General features: G+C 37.0%; 1 protein-coding gene across 23 annotated transcripts in view; it reads right to left on the bottom strand.

The window, feature by feature from the left end:
- The window catches only part of ADGRL2 (adhesion G protein-coupled receptor L2), a 395,294-nt gene that overhangs the window by 12,115 nt on the left and 369,341 nt on the right, over positions 1–13,838 (bottom strand). For 13 of the 23 annotated variants that reach the window (XM_052800823.1, XM_052800822.1, XM_052800845.1 and 10 more), the window contains 7 exons: positions 13,286–13,495; positions 12,059–12,279; positions 10,713–10,779; positions 2,600–2,691; positions 1,689–1,733; positions 1,374–1,400; positions 537–705 (listed from right to left, as the gene is read on the bottom strand). In XM_052800823.1, the coding sequence (XP_052656783.1) occupies positions 537–705; positions 1,374–1,400; positions 1,689–1,733; positions 2,600–2,691; positions 10,713–10,779; positions 12,059–12,279; positions 13,286–13,495 (831 nt within the window). The remainder of the gene's footprint in view (positions 1–536; positions 706–1,373; positions 1,401–1,688; positions 1,734–2,599; positions 2,692–10,712; positions 10,780–12,058; positions 12,280–13,285; positions 13,496–13,838) is intronic. The other 10 variants (XM_052800835.1, XM_052800829.1, XM_052800833.1 and 7 more) reach the window with 2 other exon arrangements.

A 13,838-nucleotide genomic window follows, 5' to 3' on the forward strand; every position in this document is an offset into this window, starting at 1 on the left:
TACATCTCACTCAATTTTGTAATGAACGAGCACTCACAGTACAATCCCTGCCTATCACCTGTAGCTTTATGTGGCAGCTTAATGGGATCTCAGGAGAAGTCCTCTGCCTTGATCTGAGAAAGAGAGTTTCCAGGCTGAGATGGGCTGATATTGTAAATGATCTTTTGTTTGCAGTGCTGCAGTGGAGGCAGGATTTATTTCATGTGCACATAAAAGACTTTTGGCTGTTAAGTCCAGGCTAATACGTACCACATCACCAATGTTAAACAGTATATCTTCTATAGTAATTTTCTTCCCAAAGCCTCAAAACTTTTCAAGCCCAGGTTGGAAATGGTGCATCCATTTTAAACCCGGCCAGGCCACAGAGCAGTTACATGACTCCCACAAGCACACACAGCAAGAGTTGCTTTTGAATCCTTGTCCCCTCCTCAAACTACTTCAAAATACTCCAGTTCTTGACACTGCTATTTTTTAAGAAATATATGTGGTATTTTTAAGGAGTTAGGGAGCACGCATCTGTGTTTTCAGTAACTTACTTTCTTCTGAAGGGCACAATGAAAGATGAAAATAAACATTCCTTGGAAAGCATTAAATACTGTGAACAGATACGTCATCACAACAGTCCCCTCATTGATAAACAGCAGGCCAAATGACCATGTTAGGCCAAGGAGACACAGGAGAGCAAATGCACCCAGGACCCAGGATCTGTAAAAGAAAATTAATTTTAGTAACATTACTTATGAGAATGCACGTCACCAAATCCAATATTAACATTTCAGTTCCTGCAGTTGACTTTTACTAGGTTCATATTCAAATGTAAAAATTCCTTGGGTTTAACCTTTTGTCTATTAAAGAAAGAACAATTCCATTTAGTACTCTTAGTCTCCAGTGAAAGCAGCAAGAGTAGATATGACCTTTTTCTTTCTCAAGAACTGCATAGGATGTCAAAACTATTTTGAAATGCAGAAGTATAGCAGAAGACCCAGCTACTCCATTGCTTTATCTGCTTTTAGAAAAGAGATTGATAAATCTGGCTTAGCCACTAATCACACCATAGATTTTAAACAGTGGTGCTACCATATGACACCAAATAATGTTAACACAAATGCACAAAGGTTAAACAGCAGATTAAATGCCTAGAGCCCAAATCTTTAAAGCTTCGATAAACTCAGCTAAACTGAAGCTAGATGATCTAACTTCCGCATGAAGAAACCCTGCTGAAATGTGACAAAAATATGGATATTGCTCTACAGAATAGTCTAAAAAAGATTCCATCATGAATAGGTTAAGGAAAAGGAATTGTAGAGAACGGCACAGAATGAAAGGGAAAGGGAATTTAGTCAGTGAATTCCACATCTAACTAATGATCTTACTTGATAAATGGCTTATTATCTTCATAGCTAGAAAGCATTATAAGCAGAAAAGAGAAACAAAATTATTAGACAGAATTGAAACAGAAATTAATAAGAGCATTTTTAATTGTCTATAAAAATTAGTCAAAATTAGGAAATTCAAAATGCAGAGGCAAGCAATTTAAAATTATAAAGGCATATAATAGTTAAAAATTCTTTAGCAAATCAGGTATCTCAAGACTAGTTAATTAAAATTAAGGGAAATCCACAATATTGACCGAGTTTGTAAAGTTAAAAATCATGCTAGAAATTTGTTAATGTAGGGTTCTATCTTACCCAGGTAAGTCCGTATTATAGTAGCCATCACAAACACGGTAATTACTGGTGTGGATGAGAAGACAGAAAGAGGAAAAGGAAGAAAAGAGAGAGATGCTAAAGATTAGCTCTCTCTCTCTCATCATGCAACATGCAATGAAGCTGATACTGACCTATCTAGAACATCTGGTTCACAATGTTAGCCTTACTGAAAATCGCCCTTTGCCATTTTCAACATTCAAAGCAAACCTGTAAGACCCTTTCACATCCAACCCTCAGTGTTAGAAAGTTGCACCATCCCTTCAGTGTTGATCCCAAAAACCTTCAGTACAACATAAAGCTATACAGAATACAGTAAAAGACTATCTAAAGAAGCAAGAGCTGCCAAAGCCTTGCTAATTATACAACACTTATATTACTCTGCAAAAGGGATACTGGGATACTGCAGTACAGCACCATGATAAAGTAAACATTTGTTAAATTAGCATGAAAACAGCAGATAATCTTCAAGTTAACAATAATAATAGAGTCAATTCTCTTGGGAGAACAGGACTACGAGTAGAAACTGCTCAGAATCCCTAAATCAAAAAGTCATTTAACAAAACAAACTTAATATAATCATATCAGCCATGCAAACAGGAACATCATTTTTGAACTGCATTTTAAATGCAAATGAAATTACTACAGTGCTGTGGCATTTCCGTGAAACAGTTTCTTGGCACTAGTTCCAGGCTGAAATTATCTAATTTTGACCGGCGTTTGTGACATTACAGCAACAATGTGACGAAAGCAGGATTGGCTCTGTTTGCTTCTAATTGACATCTGCAGTTGCTGGGAGACAATGGCATGTGCTCCTAATGGAGAGTAGCTTTCAATCAGTTCAGCAATCAGAAAATAATCATAGTTCTCATACTTGAACACAAAGCACTTACTTAATGTTTTCCAACCTGCTAGAGTCTGGCTTCAAAGTGTTTGAGTGCTTCACCATTTTGCACAATGTGATCACCAGGAAGATAAGATTCAGCTGTCAAAACAGATAAGAATGAAATTAAACTACTTCAAGTAATAGGCTGAATAATGATGATGTTACAGACTAAACAAAAACCCCGTAGTTTATTTTCAAATATGTAGTGAAACTGGGTAACTGTATCAGACAGGCTGCAAAAGGTGATTGCAAATACAGATGAGGGGAAAAAAAAGTTAGCAGTCCTTGTTTCACTTAATTTTCCAAATTTACCACATCATCATGAACCACCATATTTAGCTCATGTCCAGCACTTGTCATTGTCAAGTCTAGCTCTGCCTTCCAGCATGTTGTGCTGGGCCCCTGTTCCCCTTTGCCTGTTACCTCTGGCCCTGTTCCCCATCTCACTGCCTCCCTCCGAGGACTATGGTTACCCCTTTAGTGTACTATACTAGTTGTCTTTTTATCACCCCATCCTGCTTCTGGAATGTTTTTTCGCTTTTGCTGGTTTCTCCCTTTCTTTTTTTTATTCCCTTTTGTTCTCAAAATCCCACTGGGGTCTTGAAAACAGCTTAAATGTAACTGAAGAAAAAGAAAAAGAGAAAAAGAAGAAGAAACACAAAGATGTAGCAAATCCATCAAACTTAACAGTGCCACAGACATATGCTGGTGGTGCACCCTCCTACTGCCCTCTTTCCCTTTGTAGTCTGGATTCTGTCGAAGTGAGACTGCGTGCCACCTGAAGACAAGGACTATGCTGTCTTATTCTTGTTGTGTCATTCATATAGATAACACTGGGGAAGATACTGAAGGTAATTTTTTATAGTTTTCCTATTGTGAAACAGAATCACAGATATCAAAGATACTAGGTGCCTTTCTCTTATTGATTTCAAAGCATGTGAAGAGTGTAGGTAAGCCAAATACAAGGATGTCTGCAGAATATGGGTATACAGTTAATTTGAGTAATTAGTATGTGCTGTCCTACATCATGCAGACAATTCAAATAAAATCGTATGTTTGAAAACAGTAGGAGCTATGTCCTTTCAGGGAGAAGACATACATCCTTACCTACTAGTACAATGGTCCACAAGAAATGGCTGAACTGATAGCTAAGAGAAGATGGGAGAATATGCTTGGACATCCTTATAACACATATATTAGACAGATTATAACCCCATTCTTACAATCTGCTGTACATATCTGCAACTGGTTACTGATGGAGAATGATCAAGCCCAGTCTCTCATTCTGGGGAGCCTTTGGTTTGAGACAGCGTCAAAATCCTCACAGTTTTTGTAACACTGGGGATACCAGTTCATACCAGATGTGTTCCTACAGCTCTGCCACAATGGTTAAAAATGTCACTCAAATCCTAATAAAGAGCAGGTCTTAACAATCTCAAAAAGATGAGTATTTTGAAGGCTCTGATCAAAGTCTGTTAATAAGGACATGTATTATAGAAATAATTCCTACTGCTAAGGGCAATCAAGTTATCACTGCTGCTGCTGTCCCCAAATCAGGATGGACAGTATGAACTATAATGCAGTTTTCAACACCAGAACAGTGTTTGGCAGCTTTTGACCTCATCTGTCCTGATTCAAAGTAAAACATTTTTACAATCATATCTTGAGATTAATACAAAAAGTGTATGTGATACAAATAACAAAAATAAACTTTTATGACTTATTTCTGTCTGTGTTTCAAGAACTGACAGAAAATACTTGACCTTTAAGTGGAGGTATGTACATGGTATAAGTTAAGCATGATTTCCATTACTGCAAAATGTAATCAAAATGTCAGTATCTCATGACCCTGATGATTTTTTATGATTCTTATAGGTAATGACTAACCAGTTGAGAAACACTTCATGATATCATTGTGATCATTTTGTTCCCCTTATCTAGGTTTCTACTGTACTGCGTAAGTTCCTTGGGTGAGAAAACAAGTTGCTTCTCTCCCTGGCCTTTGCACCAGACAGAGGATGGGGCTCTGCGCGTGACCTGACCCTCAGTTTCTTGCCTGCGCAGGCAGACTTTCTTCTTCTGTATTTGAAAAAGTTCCTTGCACATTTTGGTAGGTGACGTAGCATGAACTTCTCCAGCCTGCTTAAAAAAAATGTAACTTCAATTTACTTTTTGTGAAAACAAACAGATTAAGAGCTAGGAGACATGCCCCATGCCAATCCTAACACGTAAATCAACTTTGACTGCAACCTATGCAACCGGGAGTGCAAAATCCAGTTCAGAATAGTATTTACAGCACAGCTGGAAGCTAATCCTTGCCTAAGTAGCTACCCTGGAGTATCCTGTATTGTACTAGCAACATCGTTCTTGGATCAAAAACTCATAGATATGGCTTAGCCCATAAATGACTGCCTTATGAAACAAGAGGTTTTTATCCTCTGATTCTTTGTATGACTGAAGTTCTGGTTTGACATATGAAAAGCAAAACCTTGTATTTACATACTGAGGTTCCTTCGGTGTCATGCAAGCAGACACAGCCCTACCCCAGTGCCTGAGCCAAGCTCCAGCATATTAAGCAGGTTTTATGTAGATACTTAGTTCTGTCTGTATATATGTCCTTGCTGGACTAGGGAATAACTGTACACAGCAGTTTCTTAATAGACACTTTAATTCTAATTCAAGTATAGACCCCCAAAAGCAGCCCACAGAAATAATAATGCTGTATCACAGTAGCTGAAAAAGTCATTCCAAGAAAAGAAAAAAAAGCAAAATGTTGTACTTTGAAGACAAAGTAACTATGACAACAGAGCATATGATACTTGTTTCTCCATCACTGTGAAATACTGCAGAGTTTTCAGTTTCAGCAGTCAAAAGACCATGGTTTGCCACTTGTTGAAACACGCTGGCATCTCTGTTACACTTGTATCATTATCAAAATCCTATTTTGCCCGCTTACAACTACTGTAACCACAGCTTTCTATAGATTTGCTTTTGGCTCCCTTAATGCTTTTCATTTAGAAGTTGATTGTTTTGGAGGAATGCATGAGTTAAGACTTTTGGGCATCCTGCCATTTTATTACACAAGGCACTAAGCAGTGAGGGAACAGAACTTGTTGGAGAGTAATTGCTTTTAGCAGGAATGGCTGAATTACTTCTCTCGGTGAGAAGTATGTGGGGGGAGAAGGAAACACACCTAGTGCTTTTGCATTTGTTTGTAACCAACTTTGTATAAGGAAAGCTTCTTCAGCCCTGAGCAACCTGGTCTGAGCTCAGAGCTGAGGCTGTTTTGAGCAGGAGGCTAGACCACAGATCTCCTGAAGTCCCTTCCAACCTGAATTGTTTCATGACTGTGAGGACTGAACTGTTACTGATCTAAGCAAATGAATCTGTAGATGTTTTCCAAGCTCTACAGATGGTCTGAGTGGGACACCTTTCTTTAAGAAGAATGTTCACCGCAAACACACAGTGCTCTGCGGTCACGTAAAGGTCCACATGAATGGCAAGACGGGCTTTTGAAAGGAAACTTGTAAGAGAAAAAACGGGCCTCTGACAATGACGACTTTCTCGTCACGTCATATAACATAAAGGGCTAGTGACTGGCTGGGGCTCATCCTGACAGGTGGGCTGCATCCATCCCAGATGAACCAAAATCTGCACCTGAACAGTACCGCTCTCCTTCAATGATAATAAAAAATAAAAATACATTGTGTAAACACACACACAGCCGCAGTGTATACATCTCAAACAGTCGTGAAATTATACCCTTGAAAAAGTCAGTAAAATCTTTTTCATGCTGCAGTTCTGAAAATCAGACCAACACTTTTTTGAAGGCTAAAAATAAGAATTTAAAAGTCTGGTCAGGCATCAGGTTCAGATTTGAAGATTCTGCTGTGATACTGAGAGTGACAAAACACACAGCTACAGTAGGTGGAGCTATAATGTGAGATCTCTTAAAACATTAGCTGATAACAATAAGGAAAAACTTGGATTGATAGTATTTCATTAATGTTTACACTAGGTTTTTGCTGTAATTTCTAAAATATATTATCCACTATAAGAGACAGGATACTGGATTACATACAGAACTAGCTTAATCTATGCTCTGATTTTAGAAATGTATGCAAAAGTAAAAAAAAAAAATAATCAGAGCACCTTTTAAAACACCAGTGCCTACTTATCTCTTAATATAACAAGTGTAATTGGATGGAATGTAGCGAAAGAAAGACAATTAGAAATATATTAAAAAATAAAAAGTAACTACTTAAAAATATAAAATTTGAAGAATCTCTATGGTAATAATAAAATGCAGCAACCTGGAAGATCATGCTTATTTCATAGCCAACACACAGAGGGCCATTTCTGGTTTGGAAATCAGAAGGTACTGGACACGAAAAATGGTCTAAGTAGGAATTTTGTCTTTCTGGCACCTGAAACCTATGTAATTTTGAGAGAGGGGGTGTCTTCCAAGTCAAATTAACTTTTTAAAAAAGTGGATGTAATAACCTGCACAGACAACTAATGGATTGGAATTAGTTGCAGGTACAATGAATTAGTAGCCAAATAAAGCTAGATTTTGCAATAATTATGATAAATTTCCCCCTGTGAGCAATACATAAATACCATTTATCAAATGTCTACTATAGAAAGATATATGTGTGTTATTTATACACATAAGCTTACAAATACAGTCCATTTTCACATGCAGAGCTACATCATGTGTGCATCTGTAGGTACACATCTACTGACTTTGGTGAAGTAATGCCTCAACCTGCATGAAAAAAGAAACTTTCTTTCCTATGTTAGTGAAACAGGACATCCTAGGAACTTTTGCTTAAACAACCTGATATGTCAGCTCCATCTGCAAGAAGCAAGCTCCAGTAGCTTTGGCTGAATTAAAGTCAAACCAACATCACCCATTCCTTGGATATGAATGAATATGGATCTACACAGAAGTAAAAATACTCAGGCTTTTCTGACCACAGATTACAGGAGTGCGCTGTTTGTTTTATAGCCATGAACCTGCTCAATTGAATCACGTCCGCCTCAGCTTAGCAGCTTAAAATTCATTCCACACAGCCTGCAGTGCTGACATGGATATGATAAGACAGAAGAACAGAAACACCACTCTGAAGTAACCTAGCTGAACTGCACATGTTCTGACCCTTTTTGAACTCCCCGGAGCTTTTGTTACCTGGCAAATGCAGCTCTAAAACTGCTCTTGTATCTCCAGATCTTTGCTCTTAGCCATGCAGAAGCCTATTTCTCTTTGGGACTGGCAGCGAGAGAGGTGCTCTCTGAAGAAGGCTTCTAAATGAGTGTGCACACTGAACTCTTACTGAACTGAATTAATTATTAAAGATGCAGATGGAGCTGTCCAAATGATAAGAACAGCTCCTGACGTATCATGATCCAAGCTTTCATTAAACCATTTCAGGCATACTAATGGTTTCCCACCGCTCATTACTTACATGCTCTTTTCTCATAGATATAATAACCCTGGTGCCCAAAGGCACGACAGGCTATGGAAATAGTGAAGTTGAAAGTTCCTCAGAAGACGTACTGAGGACCTTCATACTTTCCATCCTCATTTTGTGCACACCTGTATACAGATACAGGTGCAAAAGCTTATAAACTCACAGAAAAATTCGTAAATTGAAGTAGTAAGCAATACTGTCAAAAAAGAGTTTAGGTGCATAGACACTACTATTAAACTGAGAATCATAAAAGTGATTTGATTAACATGTTAAAAAGCTTACCAAGGTGAAATTCTCATGTGCTACTGACACTAAGCAAGCTACACTACAAATACAGCTCTTCGGTTACACTGCACATGACATATTATTTTTCAGCCATTACACTTCTCACACTTCTTCCTCCAGTCTCTCTTGCTTTCTCAGCTGGGACGATTAGAGGGCAAAGCAATTGCTAGAGAAGAATTACTCCCAGGAACTGTGCTGTGATTGCTACCTGCTGTTTCATATTTTTGAAGTTGGGAATACTGCTCCCAAAGGCCTTTTGCGTCTCAGCCTAAATGATTTGCTGGAGGATAATAATGTCATGGCCAGTAAATAATAGTGAACTATGTCTGTACATGGTCAATATGATTAAATGTCCTTCACCTCTATTCTCACTCTGACCTGGTTATGAGGAAGTGAAAAAGCCGTCAGCAATGCCCAAAGCTTCCCATGTGAAATGTTATTTTAAAGCAAGGGAAAGAAATAGAGGTGACTTAGCAAAATACTCCCAGTAACAATAAAGTAAAAAGCTAGACACAAAAAGCAAAATTATCACCACACAGTCAGACTTGAGGTAACTGAACTATTGGGGCATGAAACTTAGAACAATTTTCTAGTAATGATTACAACAATTGCAAGAAACAACTTTGTGTTGAGTAATATTGTCTATCATATTGAAAATACCAAGTATATCTTTCAATTGTGATTGTAGGTTTAATTAAAAAAGAATCCCTATCATCCTGAGACTTGATTTAATCTAAATGTATTTAGAAGAAACTCTGTACAATTATTATGGTCTATACTTAAATCTCACAAACACTGTAATTTTTCTAATTCAACTCATACACACATGAGTTTTGGCATCTACACCTATTTCTTTGAATATATGCCAATGAACTCAAACAACTTCTATACTGCACAACTATCTTATCTTAAGTGACTGCTCAAGGATTGAAATAGTTTTTAATATAAACAGAGAGTAAAACCAACCTAAATATATATAAGCTTATTTCAATATTGAAGATACCAGGAAGGAATAAAGTACCTACAAAAGACTGGCTGGGTACATTTTTTATAGCAAGTTCCATGATCAAAGTATCAGTTTACTTTTACATGGAGAAGTAATGTAAACTATAAGCCACAAAAAGTGTTGAAATAGTACGTCTGGTGTATGGATCTATAAAAGTCAGAAATTTCAAAATTACGCCTGATGCATGTGCTTCAGGCTGAAAAAATAATAATGACAAAATACAATTCCTGAATTTGGAAATTCAAGGGAACTGAACTTCTGTTAACAATTCACATTTCACAACTCTGCTATAAAGGCAGGGGAACAGGTAACTATTTAGACTTTCAAAAGCACGAAAACAAATTAATTCATCCTTCCAAACTATCAGCAGTTATGAGAAAAGCTCTCTATGTACATAGGCTATGACCCCAGCACCAGCCTTCTAGAATATTTCCCAAGCATAGCCAGGCTTTAAAGATACTGAACTAGCAGAGAAAACCAAGGTGAGCCAAAACGCACATCTTGCATTCACCTTCCTTCCAAATTCCTATGTTGTGCAGTGTTGGTATTATTAGTCTGAAATAACAGTGACATGTTTTTCCCTGGGCTGACAGATGACTATGTGCTTTTTACCTGAAAGAGCTCAGAGAATGGATAATTGATGTATGAACACAACATTCAATCTTAAATGGACAATGGGGCACACAGCTGTGGGTGTACAGATGGGTGGGCATGCATACAATGACTTTACTCAAATGACTGCAAGAATGTGTATATGCTTTCTACTGGTGACATAATATTCTATTATTTATACTAAAACAGATGAACTTGTATGTCTGACATACATTACATGTAGCATAAATACACACAGAAGCAGTCATGGAAAAATACGCATATGCAAATACACATACAAATACTGTGTAAGTGTAATGAAATATAAGATTTATTTAATTATCCAATGCGTTAGAACACCCTTTTGAGATAATTATGTTGGATAATTAGCAGTTAAATTCTGGAACGTGTACAATAGTGACTCAATTGAAAGCAATAATAATGGTTCCTTTAAAAAAACCCCTGTGTTTAGTACTTCAATGATTTTTCATATAACTACACATGTCAATACGACCTTCAGAGTTCAAGCCATTAGGAAAAAATGGCTATGCTGAAGTGCCATCACAGCTTTGACAATTAATCATTTGGTCAGCACTCTTTAAAGATTTCTAAACATTTATATAACCATTGGTCACATTACAAATTGTTTATAAGCATTTTCATGAAATGTCTTGTGAATAAGGATGGTATTGACTGATGCTATTCAATCTTTTTAACTTTGCTGTGAGGCAATCTAAAAGGAAAGGAAAAATCAAAGTTCTTACCAGAATAATAAAGGTAACAGGTCCAATGAAACTCCAGATAAAATAGTTATCTACATGGAGCCAGCAACTATCATGGAAAAAACAGAATGAAAAGTGAACAGTTGCATTAGCACCTCAGTCAAATAAATGGAAAGTGCAAAAATACTTCTTAAGCTAACATTTTGCCAGTAAACAACGATAAACATTGCACAGTACCACTTAGTCCTAATTTTTACCACAATTTTTCCCAACCTGAAACTCTTCTGATGAGTCCTGTTTAATAACACTACTGAACTTGAAAATACATCATCAGGAATAGCTAACATAAGAAGAAACAAAACCAAAACGAGCGCTCTCTCAGTCAAAAGGTTTGGTCACAGGTGCTATCATGGACTAATGAATCTAACATCAGTAAATATTTTTCACAGGTTTTCAATGTAATCTCTTCAAAATCTGCTTTTAACTTTATATTATATGCAAAGTGCTTACTCTTGAGGAATACGACAGAAAATGTTCAGATGCCACGTTTTGCTGAAAAAAAATATGGTATAAATAATATGCCCCAACTGGAGTTGAACAGTAGAGAAAGAATACATATGATACCAGACTAAATGATGTGTAAACCTATTAGGGCCAACTTCACTTAGCAATTCGTTTTTCATACAGCCCAGTTCCCTGCTGAATTGCTCTTATTTGTCTTTCATCAGTAGCGAAATCAAGCAGCTTTCTTGTAGTCAACAGTATCTTCCCATTCTGTAACTAATTTCATCAAAGGACATAGTAAACACTATTGGAAGGCAAATTCATGCCTCCAGCAACTCAGAAATGTTTTCTGCCTACCTTCTGTCACTTTCTATATATATCTGTATTTTTGTAAATAAAAGGCAGTGGCTAATTTTATTCCTCTCTACTCGCCTGATAAAGTATTATCGAAGTGAAACATACGGGTTGGAATATTGTACTGTCATAATTCAGGATAAGAGTTAGCTAGAGGGGCAGTTGAACAAAGAGATCTAATGAAGCATTAGCTTAAAACTGGGTGGTTAGTCCTGACAGATACTTTAAGTTGAGAATTTTTACTTAATATACATTTGAGGCCAAAAAGTTATTTACTTTTTCAATTTGTTTCAGGTCAATCTTTTGTGTTAAAAGAAAGACCATAATTTAGAATCGGCCTCTCTAGAGTACAAATCCTCTGAACCTAGACAATTACAAAAGACTTGATTGTAATTTGTGCACAGCATTGCCATTCTCTTACGAATAAAGCTTTCAGATAGTATTTTAGTCTGTCAGGGACCCTCTGACAGCTAATAGGCTTTAAAAAATTATTCACTTGAAAAACACTCAGGTCACTTGCAATTACTTACGCTTTCTCTGTTCCGTAGCTCTTGTAGTCAATAGCTGCTGAGACACCAACTACTGTAGCAGGGAAGAGGTAGCCAGCAACATAGTAGTACTTCTTCCTAGAATATTCACTTTCAAATACTTCTACTAACATTAGATAAAGCTGCACTCCTTCTAGACACATCCAGGCAAAGGCTGCCAGGAAGAAAAAGTGTAAGAGACCTGCGAATATCGGACATGCAATCTGCAAAGAAAAAGAAAGATGGAAATATAAACCACAAAATCTTCACATCATTACATCTCTAATTAAATAGCGTGTAATAGAACAGCATATACTTCTATCAGAGATCTTTCACAAATTCAGGTGTGTTTTCGCTACCTGAAAACATACACTGAACATTTGAAAATACTAATGTGTGCTCCGTAGCTACAGAAAGTAAGTTAGCTAAACTGTGTGAATGAAGATAAGGAAATTGTGCCCCCACCCCCTGGTCTTCAACTGTAGGGTGGACTTTTCAGTTTTATAAGCAACTCTTTAATTTTGAAACTGATATGGTTTTAGGACTTACAATTTAGATAATCTGAGATACGAACAGTTGGTTCTAGAAGCATAATGAAATACTGCTTATTTAAAATTATGAAGCGGCCATCAAGCATTTTTGTCTGCTGTAATTTGGAAGTTTCTACTGTCATAACAGAAATCAATCTGAATTCTCTCCCCTTTGGCTGAGTTCTGGATGAAACTATACTGAGTTATTAGATTTCAACCCAATGAATCGCTTCAAAATTAATTTCACCAATACTGCCAAAAAACCTGCATGAATGTGCCATGTAAAAAATGTGTAAATATATAGATAAGGCTCTGTACTAATATATATATATGTAAAAAGTAGTCAATAGCTGTTGAGACATATGAATATATAGAGACAAGATATATATGTTCCTAGTACGTCAACATTTAATTTCATCTCCTCTTTCAAAAGTTTAACCACCTGCTTCGTTAATAGCCGATGTTTCTCAACTGAAAATGAAAAACATTGCAGTAAGTGGGAAATTAAGGCCACAGTGATATTTTTGATGGATGTAAATACTATTTACGAGCATGTCTATCACATTTTCACACTGAGCTTTTATTTCAGCCTTGCTGTGTCAGAATGCCGAAAGCTTGGCAGTGTTGTCATGTTTTAATTCAAATCCATTTCAAACAGTCATTTCAGAGAACGAGATCAGTACACACAGAGAAAACTTACCTTGTATTCTGTCTTATCGATGCCTATTAGGAAAATGAACTCGGCAATGAATAGGTTGATACAAAGGTTCTTGTGAATAGTGTTACGATCACTTTGCAGGCCACGGAAGAAACAGAATGTGAAGATGCAGATGGCCAGGCAAACAAGAGAGATGACAATTCCCACCCAGGTGATGACAGTGAGGAGCAATTCGTGCACTCCATCTTTGTACTAGAAATAACCAAGAATGGAGAAAATTAATATGACTCTTTATGAGTATAAACAAAAACCTATTTTCACAGGTAGCATCCAGAAAAGTTACTTATTCGTTACATGAGATGGGCAGAATGTACTCAGTAATTTCTCAGTCCCAGGTCAGCCTCCCAGAAGAGCAAGATTAAGGTAAGTAGAAGAGGAGCAGGTCTCAGAGAAAAATGTGACTATTTTAGCCAGACCAGATAGCATTTTTACTCCTCCTATGGCTTGCTGTAAACTTGTCAGACAAGAACAAGTAGAGAAACATAACATTTTGAAAGTGCCACTAGGCTCTGATGCAGAGAAAGAGAGCTTTTCC

The sequence above is a fragment of the Harpia harpyja genome, chromosome 11, assembly GCF_026419915.1.
Source record: "Harpia harpyja isolate bHarHar1 chromosome 11, bHarHar1 primary haplotype, whole genome shotgun sequence".
Lineage (NCBI taxonomy): Eukaryota > Metazoa > Chordata > Aves > Accipitriformes > Accipitridae > Harpia > Harpia harpyja.